Source organism: Orycteropus afer, unplaced genomic scaffold (genome assembly GCF_000298275.1).
Source record: "Orycteropus afer afer isolate SDZICR_OR568_19922 unplaced genomic scaffold, OryAfe1.0 scaffold00003, whole genome shotgun sequence".
NCBI lineage: Eukaryota > Metazoa > Chordata > Mammalia > Tubulidentata > Orycteropodidae > Orycteropus > Orycteropus afer.
This window is the reverse complement of record NW_006921590.1, coordinates 26,619,055-26,634,719: the sequence shown is the minus strand read 5'-3', so window position 1 is coordinate 26,634,719 and position 15,665 is coordinate 26,619,055. Positions and strand designations below refer to the sequence as shown.

General features: G+C 39.2%; 1 protein-coding gene across 1 annotated transcript in view; it reads left to right on the top strand.

Moving 5' to 3' along the window:
- The window catches only part of CPNE4 (copine 4), a 630,026-nt gene that overhangs the window by 398,637 nt on the left and 215,724 nt on the right, over positions 1-15,665 (top strand). The window contains exon 5 of the mRNA XM_007936892.2: positions 12,086-12,169. Within this exon, the coding sequence (XP_007935083.2) occupies positions 12,086-12,169 (84 nt within the window). The remainder of the gene's footprint in view (positions 1-12,085; positions 12,170-15,665) is intronic.

The window sequence follows — 15,665 nt, the reverse complement described above, 5'->3', positions numbered from 1 at the left end:
AATGGCTTTGGGAATGGTCTCCAGCTTATGGCATACTTGAACCCTGCATGTAGCTATGTCATTGTTCAGCAGCCTGCCAAGTTCTGCTGACCTTGGGACTTTCAATAGACTTGAATTAATGGCCTGTCATGTAGTTTGGTAACATCGGGACCATGCCTATTTACTTGTCAACTTTGTGCTTGTCAGTATGAGCAGCCAGTAGCTGGCTGAGTGAAGAAAAGCCTCTAGCTCCAGTGGGCCAGGAGCAGGAGGCAGAGCTGAAGGTTGAGGGGCTTTCACCTAGCCCTTAGAGCCTGGCACTTGGAGCTCGGACTTCTAGCCTCCCCAACTCTAAGAGAATAAATTCCTGTTTCTTAAGGCCATCTTATTTGTGGTATATTCTTCTCAGAGTGGCACTAGGTAACCAGAACAGTGCTTAATTTGACAAATAGTAATACTAATAGTTTTTTTTTTTTTTTTTTTTGCTTGACTACTAGCTGAAAGGTTGGCAGTTTGAACCCACCTAGAGGACTTATATTGTTAAAGAATTCACAATAAAATTTTATGACCCTTTCCTTTATCTTAAAATTTGTTATTTATGTTATTTTCTCTTTTTTTAATTTATTTTTATTTTAAGAGCTTGTTTTACATTCAATGTCACATGTACATTTAGTTTCAGACTAATAGTAGTATTAACTGGTCTTCCTTGTAGGCGTATGGATATTATCCTATCACTGACAGCATTGTACTTCAGGACAGGTCTTGAAACATCCTTTGCAATGATGAATGCTATGCCATTCCTCTTCAAATTGTCATTCCTGGCTTAGTAGATCATATGGTTGTCTGATTCAAAATGGCCAAAATAAATCTATTTCAGCATACTAATGCCTAGGATATCAATCTTTATGTGTTCCATTTCATTTTTGACAACTTCCAATTTTCCTAGATCCATACTTCATACATTCTATGTTCTGATTATTAATGGATGTTTGCAGCTATTTCTCCTCAATTTGAGTCATGCTCCATCAGCAAATGTAGGTCCCTAAAGCTTTACTTTATCCATATTGTTTGATGAGGTAGCTCTTTCCCAGTCAGATTTTGTGTGCCTTTTGACATAAGGGGCTCGTCTTCCTGCACTGTATCAGGCAATGTTTCTGGGCTATTCATAAATTTGCCCAGTAATGTATCAGACAATGTTTCTCTGCTATTCATAAGATTTTCCCTGGCCAATTCTTTGAGAAGTGGATGGCCTCTTCCTTCTTCCTAGTCTGTCTCAATCTGTAAGTTGCATTGACACCCTGCACAACACTGCTGGCTTTTGAAACACTGGTGGCACAGCCTCAAGCCTCACAGCAACATGCAGGTCACCACAGTATGACAAACAGACAGACAAGTTCTTCTCCCTTAGCTGTTCGAAACCTCCCTGCCCTCCATTTTCCTGGATCCTGCAGTTTTGTTGTCCCTGGCATTCCCCTCCCTTTCTTGTCTCTGGGGGTGGGCCCTGTCTCCCTCGCTTTTCCTGGATGCTATGGTTTTTGTTGTCCCCAGCATTCCTCTCCCTTTCCTGCCTATGGCAGTGGGGTCTGTCTCCCTCCCCTTACCAGGAACCTGCAGCTTTTGTCATCCTCCATGTTCCCTTCCTTTTCCTATATATGCATAGAAAAAAAGGAGGGGAGACCTGCAATATCTGGAGGGGGGGGGAATAAGAGAAAAGAGGTGGAGTAGAACAATCATCAAGAAATAAATGAGGAAAGTGCAAAAAGAAAAACAAGGAATAGGGAGAATCATAAGAAAGAAAAACAAAAAATGGGAATCAGGAACAGGGAAGAGAGAAAAACCTGAAAACTACAACCTGGGAAGGGAAGAAGAAAGAATAATAATAAAAAGTACAAAAAGAAAAAGGAAATAATAATAATAATTTTAAAACAGGCAAAAACAAACAAACTACAAAATTAAAAAAAGAAAAGAAAGAAAGAAAGAAAAAATCTGGCAGGGTGGGGCAAGGGTATCCAGGCTCCATCAGAGCACATAGACTAGGATGGAATTCCTGCCAGCCCAGAAGGTAGGTGGGAGTGAAGGATGGCCACACTTTCATTCACCAAGAGGGTGAAGGGTGTGAGAGTAACAAGGAGAATATCGCATCTTTCCAGTCCTTCATGTCCAGAATGTCCTTGCAGTCCCTGGCAAGTAGAGCCTATTCTTAGGTCCCTGGAATCTGAGAGAATGCTTTCACTTTAAATATCCCAAATGGTTGAACCACTTGTAAACATTCAAAATGGCTGCACCCTCTAAACAGCCAAAAGTCCATAGTTCAGCCCGTCTCCCTCTTCGCTGCTTCCCCTTTTATTCACCAGCCACCAGTGCAGTCCTCCGTGCAGCTCCTGGCTATCAGGGCCAATTTGAGGTTGATTCTTATTCCTAACACCACTTGGCAATATCCAAACTCTCTGTGCCGCCAGGATTGCTGACAGACCACAGGTCCATATGTCTCCTACTTTGGTGTTTTCATGCAAGTTCTCCTACTAGTTGGAGTTTAGTCCACTTCTGTATCCTTCCTTTCAACGCTCAGGGATCCAGGATTATCTTCTATATCTGTGTTAATTCTTTCCCCTTTTCTTTGTTGAAGAGTGTCTGTGTAGTTTGTCTACCTATTCCTCCATCTTATCAGAACTAAAAATTTTCTGTTTTAACTTATAATACGGTAAATATTCATAGATATAACCCACATTGGGAGCTCTGGTGGCATAGTGCCTAAGGCACTTGACTGCTAACCAGAAGGCAGGAGGTTCAAACCCACCAGTCACTCCTCAGAAGGAAGGCTGGGCAGCCTACTTCTTAGTGATATTGCCTCAGAAACTCAAGGAGGGGTCACTATGGGTTGGGTCCAACTTGACAGCAGTGAGTTTGGTTTTGGTTTTATAACCCATATTTTTTTTTAAAAAAAAAAAAAAAAAAGGCTATTTGGGGTCTTCAAGAATTTTTAAGAGTATTAGGGGGTTCTAAGACTAAAGAGTTCAAAACAGCTGTTGTAGGGTACATCAGGAGGCACTAAGTACATTTGTAAACTATGACAGAAATAGTCATTTTTAGCTTTGCTGTGCAATGCTATTCAACAGAATGACAGCCATCTTCCCAAGATGGAAATCTAGAGAGTCCTTGAAATCTGAAAGAAAGTCTTCAGTGAAAGCCAGTACATAAGTAGATGACATTTTTGTGAAATAACTTATTTATCCAATGTTAATATAATCCACTTAGCAAAGAGTTGGACTTCCTAATTTCTAAAGTACATTCATTAAATTAAGAACCATTTGGCAATTAATCTAACACATAGTTAGAAGATATGAATATAGTAATTACTTTGGAACATTCAAGCTGACAAATTATCCTTACCTCACCCATTTCTGAGAAAGTATTCGTGTCTGTGTATTGGAACTGCTTTTCACATTGATGGCCTCCATGGTTTATAATAGTAATCATTATAGGCTGTGATTTTAGCGTTCCATGATGCTGGTTGATCAGATGCTGCATCAGCAAATAAATCTTGTTTGACAACAGGAGTCAGCAAATTTTTTACTGTAAAGAGCTAGATGGTAAATATTTTAGGCTTTTCAGGCCATATGATCTCTGTCCCAACTACTCGGTTCTGTCTTTAAAGAACCAAACAACCATAGATAATATGAAAATGAATAAGCATGGCTATGCTCCAATAAAATTTTTTTTATAATAGCAGGCAGCAGGCTGCATGTGGTGTATGACCCATAGTTTACCAAGGCCCTCTCTCAAGCAATATGAAATCTCTACCTCTTGTGCTGTGATTTTCTATGCTTAAGTATGTCTGCCTAGGAACTGTAATCCAGTCTGCATTACTGGTGGCAAATTATAATCAATGACCACCTAAAATGTGTCAGGTGTCTCACCTACATTCCAACACTCATAACCATATTCCCAAAGGTGAGTAGTATTATTCCCATTTTACAGATGAAGATATATGAGGCCAAATAATTTGCCCAAAATCATAGGCTAGTAAGCAATAGAGTCTGGATATGACCCCACATCTGTCAGACAACCTCTTCTATATCCAACATTTTATTTTCAAGATCACTCTCATGCATGTGCACACACATGTTCATCGCAGCACAATTCACTATAGCAAAGAGATGGAAACAACCTAAATGACCATCAGCAGATGAATGGATAACCAAACTATGGTACATTCACACAATGGAATATTATGCTACATTAAAGAACAATGAAGAATACACGAATCATCTCACAATGTAGATGAAACTGAAAGACATTATGCTGAGTGAAATAAGTCAATCACAGAAGGACAAATACTGTATGAGCCCATTGCTGTAAAAAGTCAAGGAAGGGTTTGCTTAGGGAAGGGAATTCACTTCGTAGGTTACCGGGGATGGGAGGGAAGGGGAGGGGATCATTTTGGACAGTTGGGGGCCATATGCTGAGGTGGGTATGGGTAGGGATGGTATGGAAAAAGTCTGTGACCAGCATGATAACATTGGGGAAAGGGAAGACACCGAATTGTACAATAAGATATAGATGACAGAAGCTAATACCAGTATATCCACAATACTGCATTACCATTAACTCTAAACACCAGGTTACAGACAAACACATAGACAACTGAGAACTTCAGATGGGGGTCAGTGAACAGGAATATACTCTAGACCAATGATAGACTCAGCTGAGGCTAATCTTGCACAGATACTAGTGATACAAAATACCTGTAATCATTACAGAAGCAACAGAAAACAAACATAGAGCAATCCCTCATAGACAACCTGACACTGGGAGAAAGATCCACCAGATCTACCAACTCAGGACCATAGTACTGGGGGACACCAGACTCAACTGGCACAACAAAATACATAAAAATCTTGTTCCACAACTTACTTTGGTGAGTAGTAATTGGAGTCTTAAAAGCTTTTGAGCGGCCATCTAGGATACAGCTAATGGTCGCCTCTCATTGGAAGTGAAGAATGAAGAAAACGAAGGGCATTTGGAAACTATCAGCCCTAGGATATGATGGACCTCAAGACCACAAGAACTAGATGGTGCCTGGCTACCAAAGTGAACCACTTGGGAAAAGATCAAAACTGGAGATCCTGGATAGAGTGGGACAAAAAACATGGAACAAAATCCCAAAACACAATAATGACCAGTATTACTGGTTTGATGGAGTTTGGTAGGACCCCTTAAACTATGGTCCTGGGATATACATGGGGCCTGGGATAAAACCCATTCCCAAGGGCTGGCTCTCAGCTCAACAGTAAATAAGACTTAAATGCAGAACACTCAACCCAGGGCAATACACCCACCTACTCTTCAGAGATACATCCCTTGGAGCAATCGGCCATGGGGCACCAGGGGGGCAACAGTCACACAGAGGAAAAGCTGGACAGACAGGAGTGCATAACTAAGAAAGGTACGGGGTTGGGGGGTTACTGGGAAGGGAGAGGAGGAGAGAAGGTTAGGGTTGGGGATGGTAATTGAGGAGTGAAACCAAATATACACAAAATGTTGAATGTAAAACAAATTCTGCTCTGTAAATTTGCATCTAAAGCACAATGAAAAAAATAGATCATTTTTATGGATATGTGCTGCTTCCTTTTCTCTTCCTAACCTCAGTTGATTGCTTATCACCATCTCATTTGAGTAAATTTCTTTCATACTGGACCAAAAGTGCAGGATAACATGGTCTCCAAATAAAGAATTTCACTATAACAAAGCTTAACTGAAATGCTTAATTCATTACATCTACATCGCACTGAATTTTCCCAAGGGCCACCTTTTTGTTGCTGTTGTTACTGTTGAAAATATACACAGCAAGGCATACACTAATTCAACCATTTCTCCATGTATAATTCAGTGACATTGATTACTTTCTTTAAGTTATGCAGCCATTCTCACCCTCCATTTCTGAGTTGTTCTTCCCTCATTAGCATAAACTCACTGCTTCTAACATTCCTATCTAATCTTTTGAGTTGCTGTTGTAGTTGTCACTTTGATAAGTAGTTCTTAATCGAGCATAAATCTCAATGTAGACATTTTTTACTAGTTCAGCTAAACTATTGTTTGGTTTTGAGAAGACCTCAGGGGATGTTTTTGGTTTAAATTTCAAAGATTATCTCAAGGCAACAGTTTCGGGGATTTATCCAGTCCCCTTGTCTCCAGAAAGTCTGAAGTTGAGAAGAATTTTAAATTCTATTCTGCATTTTCCCCCTTTTGATCAGAATTCTTCTATAGAATCTTCGATCAAAATATTCAGTAATGATAGCCAGGCACCATCAAGTTCTTCTGGTCTCATGGCAAAGGAGGCAGTTGTTCCTGGAGGCAATCAGCCACACATTCCATATCCTCCTCCTAGTCCTAACCTTCCTTCTTCCTCTGTTGCTCCAGGCAAATAGATACAAATTGCCATGTCTTAGATGGCTGTTTGCAAGGTTTTAGGACCCTAGGCACTACAAAAGGAACTAAGAGGTAGAACAGAAGTGCTAACCATGTTATTAGGCCAATTTAACTGGGATGTCCCATGAAACCATGACCATAAACCTCCAAACTAAGGAACCAAATCCCATGTCGTTTTCAGTTGTATATAAGCATCCTCAGCAGTTGCTCATTGTTGTTGTTGTAGTAAATGTATGTATCACACAACTTTTGCCAGTTTAACTTTTTATAGGTGTACAATTTACTGAAAGCGATTACAATAATCAACTGTGCAACCCTACCCTTAATCAATGTAATTTTTCCATATCACAAATTCTTTCATCCCCCCTCCTTCTCACCCCTGGTAACCACTACTAAACAGTGGTTTCTATACATTTGCCTTTTCTTGTCTTTTTATATAAGTGAGGTCATACAATATTTGTCCTGTGACAGATTTATTTCACTCAGCATAATGTGTTCAAGCTCCATCCATATTGTAGTATGTATCAGGATTTTGTTTCTTCTGCTGGCTGAGCAGTATTCCATTGTATCTATATACCACATTTTGTTTATCCATTCACCTGTTGATGGGGCATTTAGGTTGTTTCCACCTTTTGGCTGTTGTGAATAGTGCTGCAATGAACATTGGTGTACAAGTCTCTGTTTGAAGTCTCTTTCAAATCTCATGGGTATATACCTAGGAGTGGAATTGCTTGGTAATATGGTACTTCTATTTTTAGTTTTTTGAGGACCCAATGGCCAACTTAATGCTCCTGGGCAAGCAAAGAAAGCCAAAAATTCCAGATTGCACCCAAGTGACCATCCTTAGATCCAGAATGGTGGTTTTAAAGCCATGAATTCTGAATGTTGTTGTTCTTAGGTGTTGTTAGGTCAACTCCAACTCATAGCAACCCTGTGTACAACAGAATGAAACACTGCCCAGTCATGCACCATCCTGACAGTCTTTACTATGGTTGAGTCATCATTGCAGTTGTCAATCCATCTCACTGAGGGTCTTCCCCTTTTATGCTGACCCTCTACTTTACCAAGCATGATATCCTTCTCTAGGGACTAGTCCTTTCTGACAACATGACCAAAGTATATGAGACAAAGTCTGGCCATCTTCACTTCTAAGGAACATTGCAGCTATACTTCTTCAAAGACAGATGTTTGTTCTTCTGGCAGTCCATGTTATTTTCAGTATTCTTTGCCAACACTACAATTCAAATACATCAATTATTCTGCTGTCTTTCTTATTCACTGCCCATCTTTCACATAGATATGAAGCTATTGAAATACCATGGCTTAGGCCAGACACACCTTAGTCTTCAAAGTGACATCTTTTCTCTTCAATACTGTAAAGATGTATTTTGCAGCAGATTTACCCAGTGCAATATGTATTTGATTTCTTGACTACTGGTTCCATGAGCATTGATTGTGAACCAACATTAAATGAATGTTCACAACTTCAAACTTCTCTCCATTTATCAAGATGTTGCTTATTGGTCCAGTTGTAAGGATTTTTGCTTTCTTTATATTGAAGGATAATCCATACTGAAGGCTGTAGTCTTTGATCTTTATCAATTAAGTGTTTCAAGTCTTCTTCACTTTCAGCAAGCAAGGTTGTGTCATCTGCATATTGCAGATTATTAATGTGTTTTTCCAATCCTGATGCTATGTTCTTCATTTACTCCAGCTTCTTATTTGCTCAGCATGCAGATTGAATAAGTATGGTGAAATGATACAACTCTGACACACACCTTTCCTGATTTTAAATCACACAGTATCCCTTTGTTCTGTTCAAATGACAGTCTCTTGCTCTGTGTTCAGGTTCCTCATGAGCACAAAATCTGAATACAAACTTAAAATATTTGTGAGCTGCTTATGAGTTGTTTCATTTCACATGCTTTCTTATTAGTAATAATCTCTGTAATTTATATATTGCTTTCCATAGTGTGCTCATGCATTTTCTCTTCCACTGATAAAGATCATAGCAGCCAACATTTTTGGAGTGCTTACATGTGGTAGGTCTGAACCCAACCCTTCACATGCAGCAGCTCCTTTAATCCTGCCCCATTGCTATGATGCAAGGAGTGTTACTTTCTCCATTTACAGATGAGGAAATTGAGACTTCAAAAAAATAAATATCTTGCATAAGAACATTTAGATTATGGACAGTGGAGTAAGAATTTGGAAGCAGTACAAAAGCCAGTATGTTGCATATTAGATTTGCAATTGCTTGCAGACAAAGACTATACCTAATCTTTCTTTATGTACACCTCCACCACACAAACACACACATACGCACACACATACACCCCAACTGTCATGGAATCAATTCTGACTCATGGCAACCCCGTATGTGTGTCAGAGTAGAACTCTGCTCCATAGGGGTTTCATTCACTGCCATGGAGTCAGATCTGACTTGTAGCGACCCCTCCTGGAGCTTCTGAGGCAGTATCACTATGGAAGTAGATTGCCCAGTCTTTCAATGGCTGCTTTTTTGGAAGTAGATCAGCAGGCTTATCTTCTGAGGCACCTCTGGATGGACTCAAATCTCCAATGTTTCAGTTAGCAGCATTAACCATTCCTACCAGCCGTGGACTCCGTATGTCCACCCCAACCCTTGGTTTAAAATATGTCCTCCCTACAACAATTCTTTGCTCACAATAAATAGTATTTTTAAGAAGTGTGAAATGAAATAGATAAAGTACTGCAATATACTACCAAATCGGAGGAATAGGGTACTAAAATATAGAGAGATGATGAGTACAAATATGTTATAAAAAAAAAAAAAAAGAAAGAAAGAAAAGAAAAAAGCTATGTCTAGATTCTATACAAGGTCTTACCAAAATGCTATTGATGGATGTGGAATTATGGATAGAATTATGATCTGTATTTCCTTCTTTCTATTTTTGTTATCTTTCTGTTTTTGTAAATTTTCCATTTTATTTAAAAATGGAGTACCTTGTGGATAGCACAAGTCTATTATCAGTAAGAACGAAAAAAAAAAAATTGCAGATACTTCCTTCAGCTTGGTCAGCAGTTTTTAAGTATTATCACAAACACGTTCCCTGAGGGACCAATAATCTATTTAAGGAAACAAAGCATAAAGTACCAGAGAAGGAGCTCAGAGGCACATAGAAACAAGCTAATGTGGCTCCCATCCATAGGGAGTTTCCAATTTTAAAAAATAGACTTTAATTTTAGGTAAATTTTAAGTTTCCAGAAAAATTGTCCAGAGAGTTCCCATGTACCCCCTAACCCCACTGCACACAGTTTTCCCTATTATTTATATCTTGCATTCCTGTGGTGCATTTGTTACAAAAGATAAACCAATACTGATACATTATTTAACTGAAGTCCATAGTTTACAGTAGGATTCACTCTTTAGGTTGTACAATTCTATGGGTTTTGACAAATGTATAACTGTGTAAAATCATACAGAATAGTTTCACTGTCCTAAAAGTGCACTATGCTCAACCATAAGATCATCCAGTAAGGTGATTAGAAATAGGCCTGAGGATGGAATGTCTTGAACATATGCATAGTGATGGGAGTTAAATACAAACATAGCTGAGAGGGAACCAACCAACCAACCAGTTGCTGTCAAGTTGATCCCAATTCATGGTGATCCCATGTGTGTCAGAGTAGAACGGTGCTTCACAAGATTCCAACTGCTGATCTAATCAGGCCTTTCTTCCAAGGCATGTCTGGATGGACTCAAATGCCAGCCTTTCCATTAATAGCCAAGCATGTGTTAATTGTTTGCAATACCCAGGGACTCCCTCAGTCAACTTAAGCTATTTGATATGTTACTGTTTACTCTTCCAAACCTTCACATATGCTGTTCATTCACTAAAATATTCTCCCCAGTCCAAATTTCACTCCACTCTTAAAATTCCTTATACGTTTCTTTACCTATTTATCTGTACTTAGCTTTGTTGTTGTTGTTGTTGTTATGTGCCTTCAAGTTGGACCCAACTCATAGCGACCCCTCCTTGGGTTTCCGAGGCGGTATCACTATGGAAGTAGATTGCCCAACCTTCCTTCTGAGGAGTGGCTGGTGGGTTTGAACCACCAGCCTTCTGGTTAGCAGTCAAGTGCCTTAGGCACTATGCCACCAGAGTAATGTTTACTTGGTACTTTGTCTTACTATCAGAATAGATGGTCTTTTGGAGGGCTAAGACCAGGTTCTTTCCCCCCTTGTATTTTAATATCAAGCACAAAGTCCCTAAGACCAGAATAGACCATGCACATGTTTTCTTGAGCTAAAGACTAGGGTGGCTGGCAGAGATATTGATAATAAGGGCCAAAAATTGCACAAAGGAAAATGATGAGTTTGATTCTAGGCTTGCTAACTTTTGAACATTAAAGACGTTTTCTTAAAATGAAGATAGGCTTAATTTTTGCTTTGCTGAAATTTAGGTTTCAGAAAAATATTATTCAGTGAAATACTAACAAGAGTGTAATGACTAAGGCTATTGATCAGATAGCCTTCTATCCTACATTAGGTATTCATATCATTCATTTATTTATTAAATCATTCAATAAACATGCACTAACAAAAGTTAAAAACTATGGAAATTTACCGAGGTGATACAGACATTCTACACAGATTTTCCATTCAAGGTAATTCCTCAAGGCCAGTTCCTAAGATAGCTTAGATGGAGAGGCTGAGAATCCTGGCAGAAAATAGATACTAAGAAGTGGAGAAGCAAGCAGAACTTTTAGTAGTCTCATGGGCCTAGGGAGGCAAAACTGGAATCCAGGGCTACTGAGAGAGCCAGGAATAAAACTTCCAAGATGCTTCAGAGGTTGAAAGTGAGTCCAACAGTCTGAGTAACAGTAGAGAAAAACTGAACAAAAAGCTAGAGCCAAGAGATTGTGGAGAAAAACAAAGCCTTTGAAAGTTGCAATTAAAAATTACATTGAGAGCTTTAAAAAGAAGCAGCCCTCAAATGTTGAGGCGTTCAGTTGGAGCCTTTTAAGGACTTTATCCAAGGAGTAAATGTGAGTCTTTCAAGGACTTATGAAAATACTCAGTCTCTAAATAGGTCAATCTTGATTGGATTCATGTGACCGATTCCATTGTAACTGCTTGCCAGAGGTGAAGACTCATCTACAACCTTACTATTCTTTCTTATACATTTCCTGGTATTAAATTAACCAAAATGCCAAGAGATAGAACCAAGAAACAGATAATAGAAACAGATCCATGAATGATTTAGATATTGTAGTCACCAGGCATAGGCTTTATAATAACTGTAATTAACAGGTTTAAGGCAACAGATAAATTGCTTCTCAAAGAACTGGCATTTACTTTGATCTTTGATTCCCACCAAGTAAGAATTTACTTTTCAGAGAACTTAGAGTTCAGATATAGCTCTTTCTAGTGAAGGTTGGATATCAAGGCTGAAGAGCAAAGCCAGGAAGGGTGGTATATATCATGACAGGGCAAGGGAAAGAGACTTAGGGTATAATCACAGCAGACCATGCAGGGAGAGATGACAAACACGGCTTCCATTCTATTGACAATAGGAAGTCAGGAGGATTTCCTAGTGAATAAATCGCACTGATTGACCACATTCAGATCAAATGCAGCAAAAAAGAAAAATATAAAAATAAAAATTTATTGTTCTTTATCTGTCTATTTTAGGATTTCTTCAGTAAATCTGATCCATTTCTGGAAATTTTCCGCATGAATGATGATGCAACTCAGCAGCTTGTGCACCGAACTGAGGTGAGACACATCATTTTCAGCTATACTATCTTGTCTCCTAAGGATAAACCATGTTGAGATACCCCTCACTCACATTTTTAGTGTCTGTGAATAGGTGGCCACACCTTGAGCCTTCACTGTCCTCAAGAGAACTGTCTACATTTTTAGCTTTTTTTTTTTTTTTAATTTTTATTGTGATTTGGGTTAAAGTTTACAGAGTAAATTCATTTTTCATACAGCAATTCATACACATTTTGTTTCATAACATTGACTGAAACTCCCCACAATGTAACAGCTCTCTTCCCAGTTCCTCCTCATAACTACCCTTTTAGCTTTATAAAAAAAAATTTCTTTTTCTCAATTTAGATGTTAGAAGAGAAGACCTGCTCTCACCCCAATTTTCCATTCTTGACCTTCAATACAGACAAAGAATAACTTATTAGTAATAAAAATATGAATACTAGCTAACATTTAATAAGGGAATACTTAGTACAAGCATTGCAGCACAATGCTAATTCTCTGGAATTTAATCCCTGGGGAATATTTTTAGGTACAGCTGGGACAGTTGCCCTGAGTGGCAGACACATTGCCACCACCACCAGGTACCATCTTCTTCCTATGTAGATTCCTTTGGGGGAAGACACTTCTTTTAGGAGAAGTAAAATTTATATCGTGGAGAATTAGAATTGATATTCATCCATGCTTTTGCTCCATTGATTGAATGGGGGCTTTAATGTGCAGCAGCAAAGGAGCTGGAGGGTATATCTATTAGACTTCTACTTGCACAACATTCTCCTCTCCTTGCTCCCTACAACTCAGCATTCCTCTTCTCATTATTAATATTGGTAAATTCTTTGGATCCCAAGAATCGCAAGAACTCCCTGCATACCCCAATGCTGAGGGCCTCCTGGAGTCTCACAAGAAATGTGATTATAAGATTTTTCTCATGAGTCAAGCAACATAACATTGTTTTTTTCCCCCCTCTTGCTTACTCAATATATACAAAATACATAACAAGCAATACTATTCTCTTGCAGAAAACACACAAACACACATTTTAATTTCAGAGATGTTGTCTCGTTGAAATTTTGATCTGCTATTGAGTTTTTCAAAACTGTTGTAATAAAACATCTTCATTTCTTCAGTTTTCATATAATGGAGAGAAATTACAATTAAACCAAACAATCTTACCTAATTTTTCTTCTCGCCATCATTTTTATCATCCCCACAGTATCAGGGCATGCAACAAAGTCACATAGGAACATTATTTTTCTATTTAATGCATTAAAATAAATTTGATAATAATCCCATGATCTGATCTTAATATAACTCACAGTTATATTAAGGGATTTAGTGGGAGGGGGAATCATGTATAAAATAATTATGTTGTGCTTATTTGGACAGAAGGCAATATTTTTTTTTTTTTTTTTGTAATGCTAAGGCTTCTGCTTAGGGGAGCTCTGGTAGCATAGTGCCTAACGCACTTGACTGCTAACCAGAAGGCTGGCAGTTCAAACCCATAGGCCACTCCTTGGAAGGAAGATGGGGCAATCTACTTCCGTAGTGATACTGCCTCGGAAACCCAAGGAGGGGTCGCTGTGAGTCGGGTCCAACTCAACGGCACATAACAACAACAACAACAAGGCTTCTACTAAGTAAAAATTTCATAGGAAGAAAAATCAACATGACAGGATTCCACTTAACTTTATTTGTATACCCCCTAGACCAGAGTTTTAGCCTGAATCACAATCAACTGCAGTTCCCGCCTCCAGAGTTTCTGTCAGTAGTATTTCTTTTCTAACAAGTTCCCAGTTGATATAGCAGGAGCTGTGGTGGCGTAGTGCCTAAGGCATTTGACTACTAACCAGAAGGCTAGAGGTTCCGACCCATCAGCCACTCCTCAGAAGGAAGACTGGGCAATCTGCTTGCATAGAGAAGTAGATTTCTGCCTTGGAAACTCAAGGAGCGGTCGCTATGAGTCAGAATCCACTCGATGGCAGTGAGTTGCTTTTTTTTTTTTCTTTTTTGGCTTAGTCTAGAAGCTAAGGAGCTCTGGTGGTGTAGTGGATAAGGCATTTGGCTACTAACCAGAAGGTCAGAGGTTCAAACCCGCCTGCCAGTCCATGGAAGAAAGATGGGGCAATGTACTTCTGTGAAGATTTCCGGCCTCAAAAACCCAATAAGGGTCACTATGAGTTGAAATTGATTTGATGGCAGTGAATTTTGTTTGGGAATCCAGAAACCACACTTTGGGAATCCCTGCCCTGAAGTACACAGCACAATGCTAAACATAGAGCAGATACTCATACATGCTGAACCAAATTAAACTATTTGAATCATAGTTATGGCAGAGGGAGCTATGGAGGCATAGTGCCTAAGGCATTTGACTGCTAACCAGAAGGCTGACAGTTCAAACCCACAGCCACTCCTCGGAAGGAAGGTTGGGCAATCTACTTCCATAGAGATACTGCCTCGGAAACCCAAGGGTGGGTCGCTATGAGTCAAATCAACTCAACAGGAGTGAGTTTTTTTGGTTTTCAGTTAATGCAGAATAAGATCTGTCTACTATGGACTCTTGGGCAGGATTTAACCAAATCCATGATTACAAAGTTGCTTTTAAAAGGGTTTTACTATATTGTAGACTTAGCTTGTAACACTGTAGATCTGATCTGTTGTGTCGTCCTTGTGTATTCTAATTGAGGTGGTGATGAGCTAGTGGGTTTTTGCTTTCTGGAATTTCTCTTCTAGAAACATCTCCCATGGCTTGCAATCTGATCTGACTCAAGGTCACAGATTACAAAGACCATCCAATTCTTTAGCAGTAGAATTTCCCTGCTACCTTATCCCTTCTCTCCTCACCCTTTCACTCTATCCAGAAGCTGACCCAATCAAAGACATTTATGCTGTAGAACTCATGGTCCTGTAAAATTGGGGTCCTCTTTCAAAGGCCAGAGGCCAGCCTACCTTCTTACTTCCAACTCCTTTTAATATAGAAGGGATCATTTCCAGCATCCAGAGACTGAATAATATTACTGTCCTCACTCACGAAATAACCCCTATGTCAGTGACAACAGGAGTTCTGCCCATAATGACCCTCTTTGTGAGTACCTTAAAAGATTTACTACTCCATTGAACCTGTGGGCTTGGGACCATAGTTGCAGGGGACATCAAGCTCAATTGGCATAACATATTACACAAAACATTGTTCCACCTCCTACGTTGGCTAGTAGCAACTGCGATCTTAAAAGCTTACAAGCAGCCATCTAGATGCAACAATGGGTCTCTCCTCGTCCAGAGCAAAGAGGAGTGAAGAAAACCAGAGATTAATGGAAACAATTAATCCTCATGACTGATACATCATGCAATCCTCAGCATATATGATGATGAGACCAGAAGAAGTAGATGGTGCCCTGCTACTACTGTCAACCACTTGGAGGGGAGTCTATGTAGGAGATCCTGGACAGAGGGGAGAACAATGTGGAACAAAACTCAAAATCATAAAAAAAAAAAAAAAAAA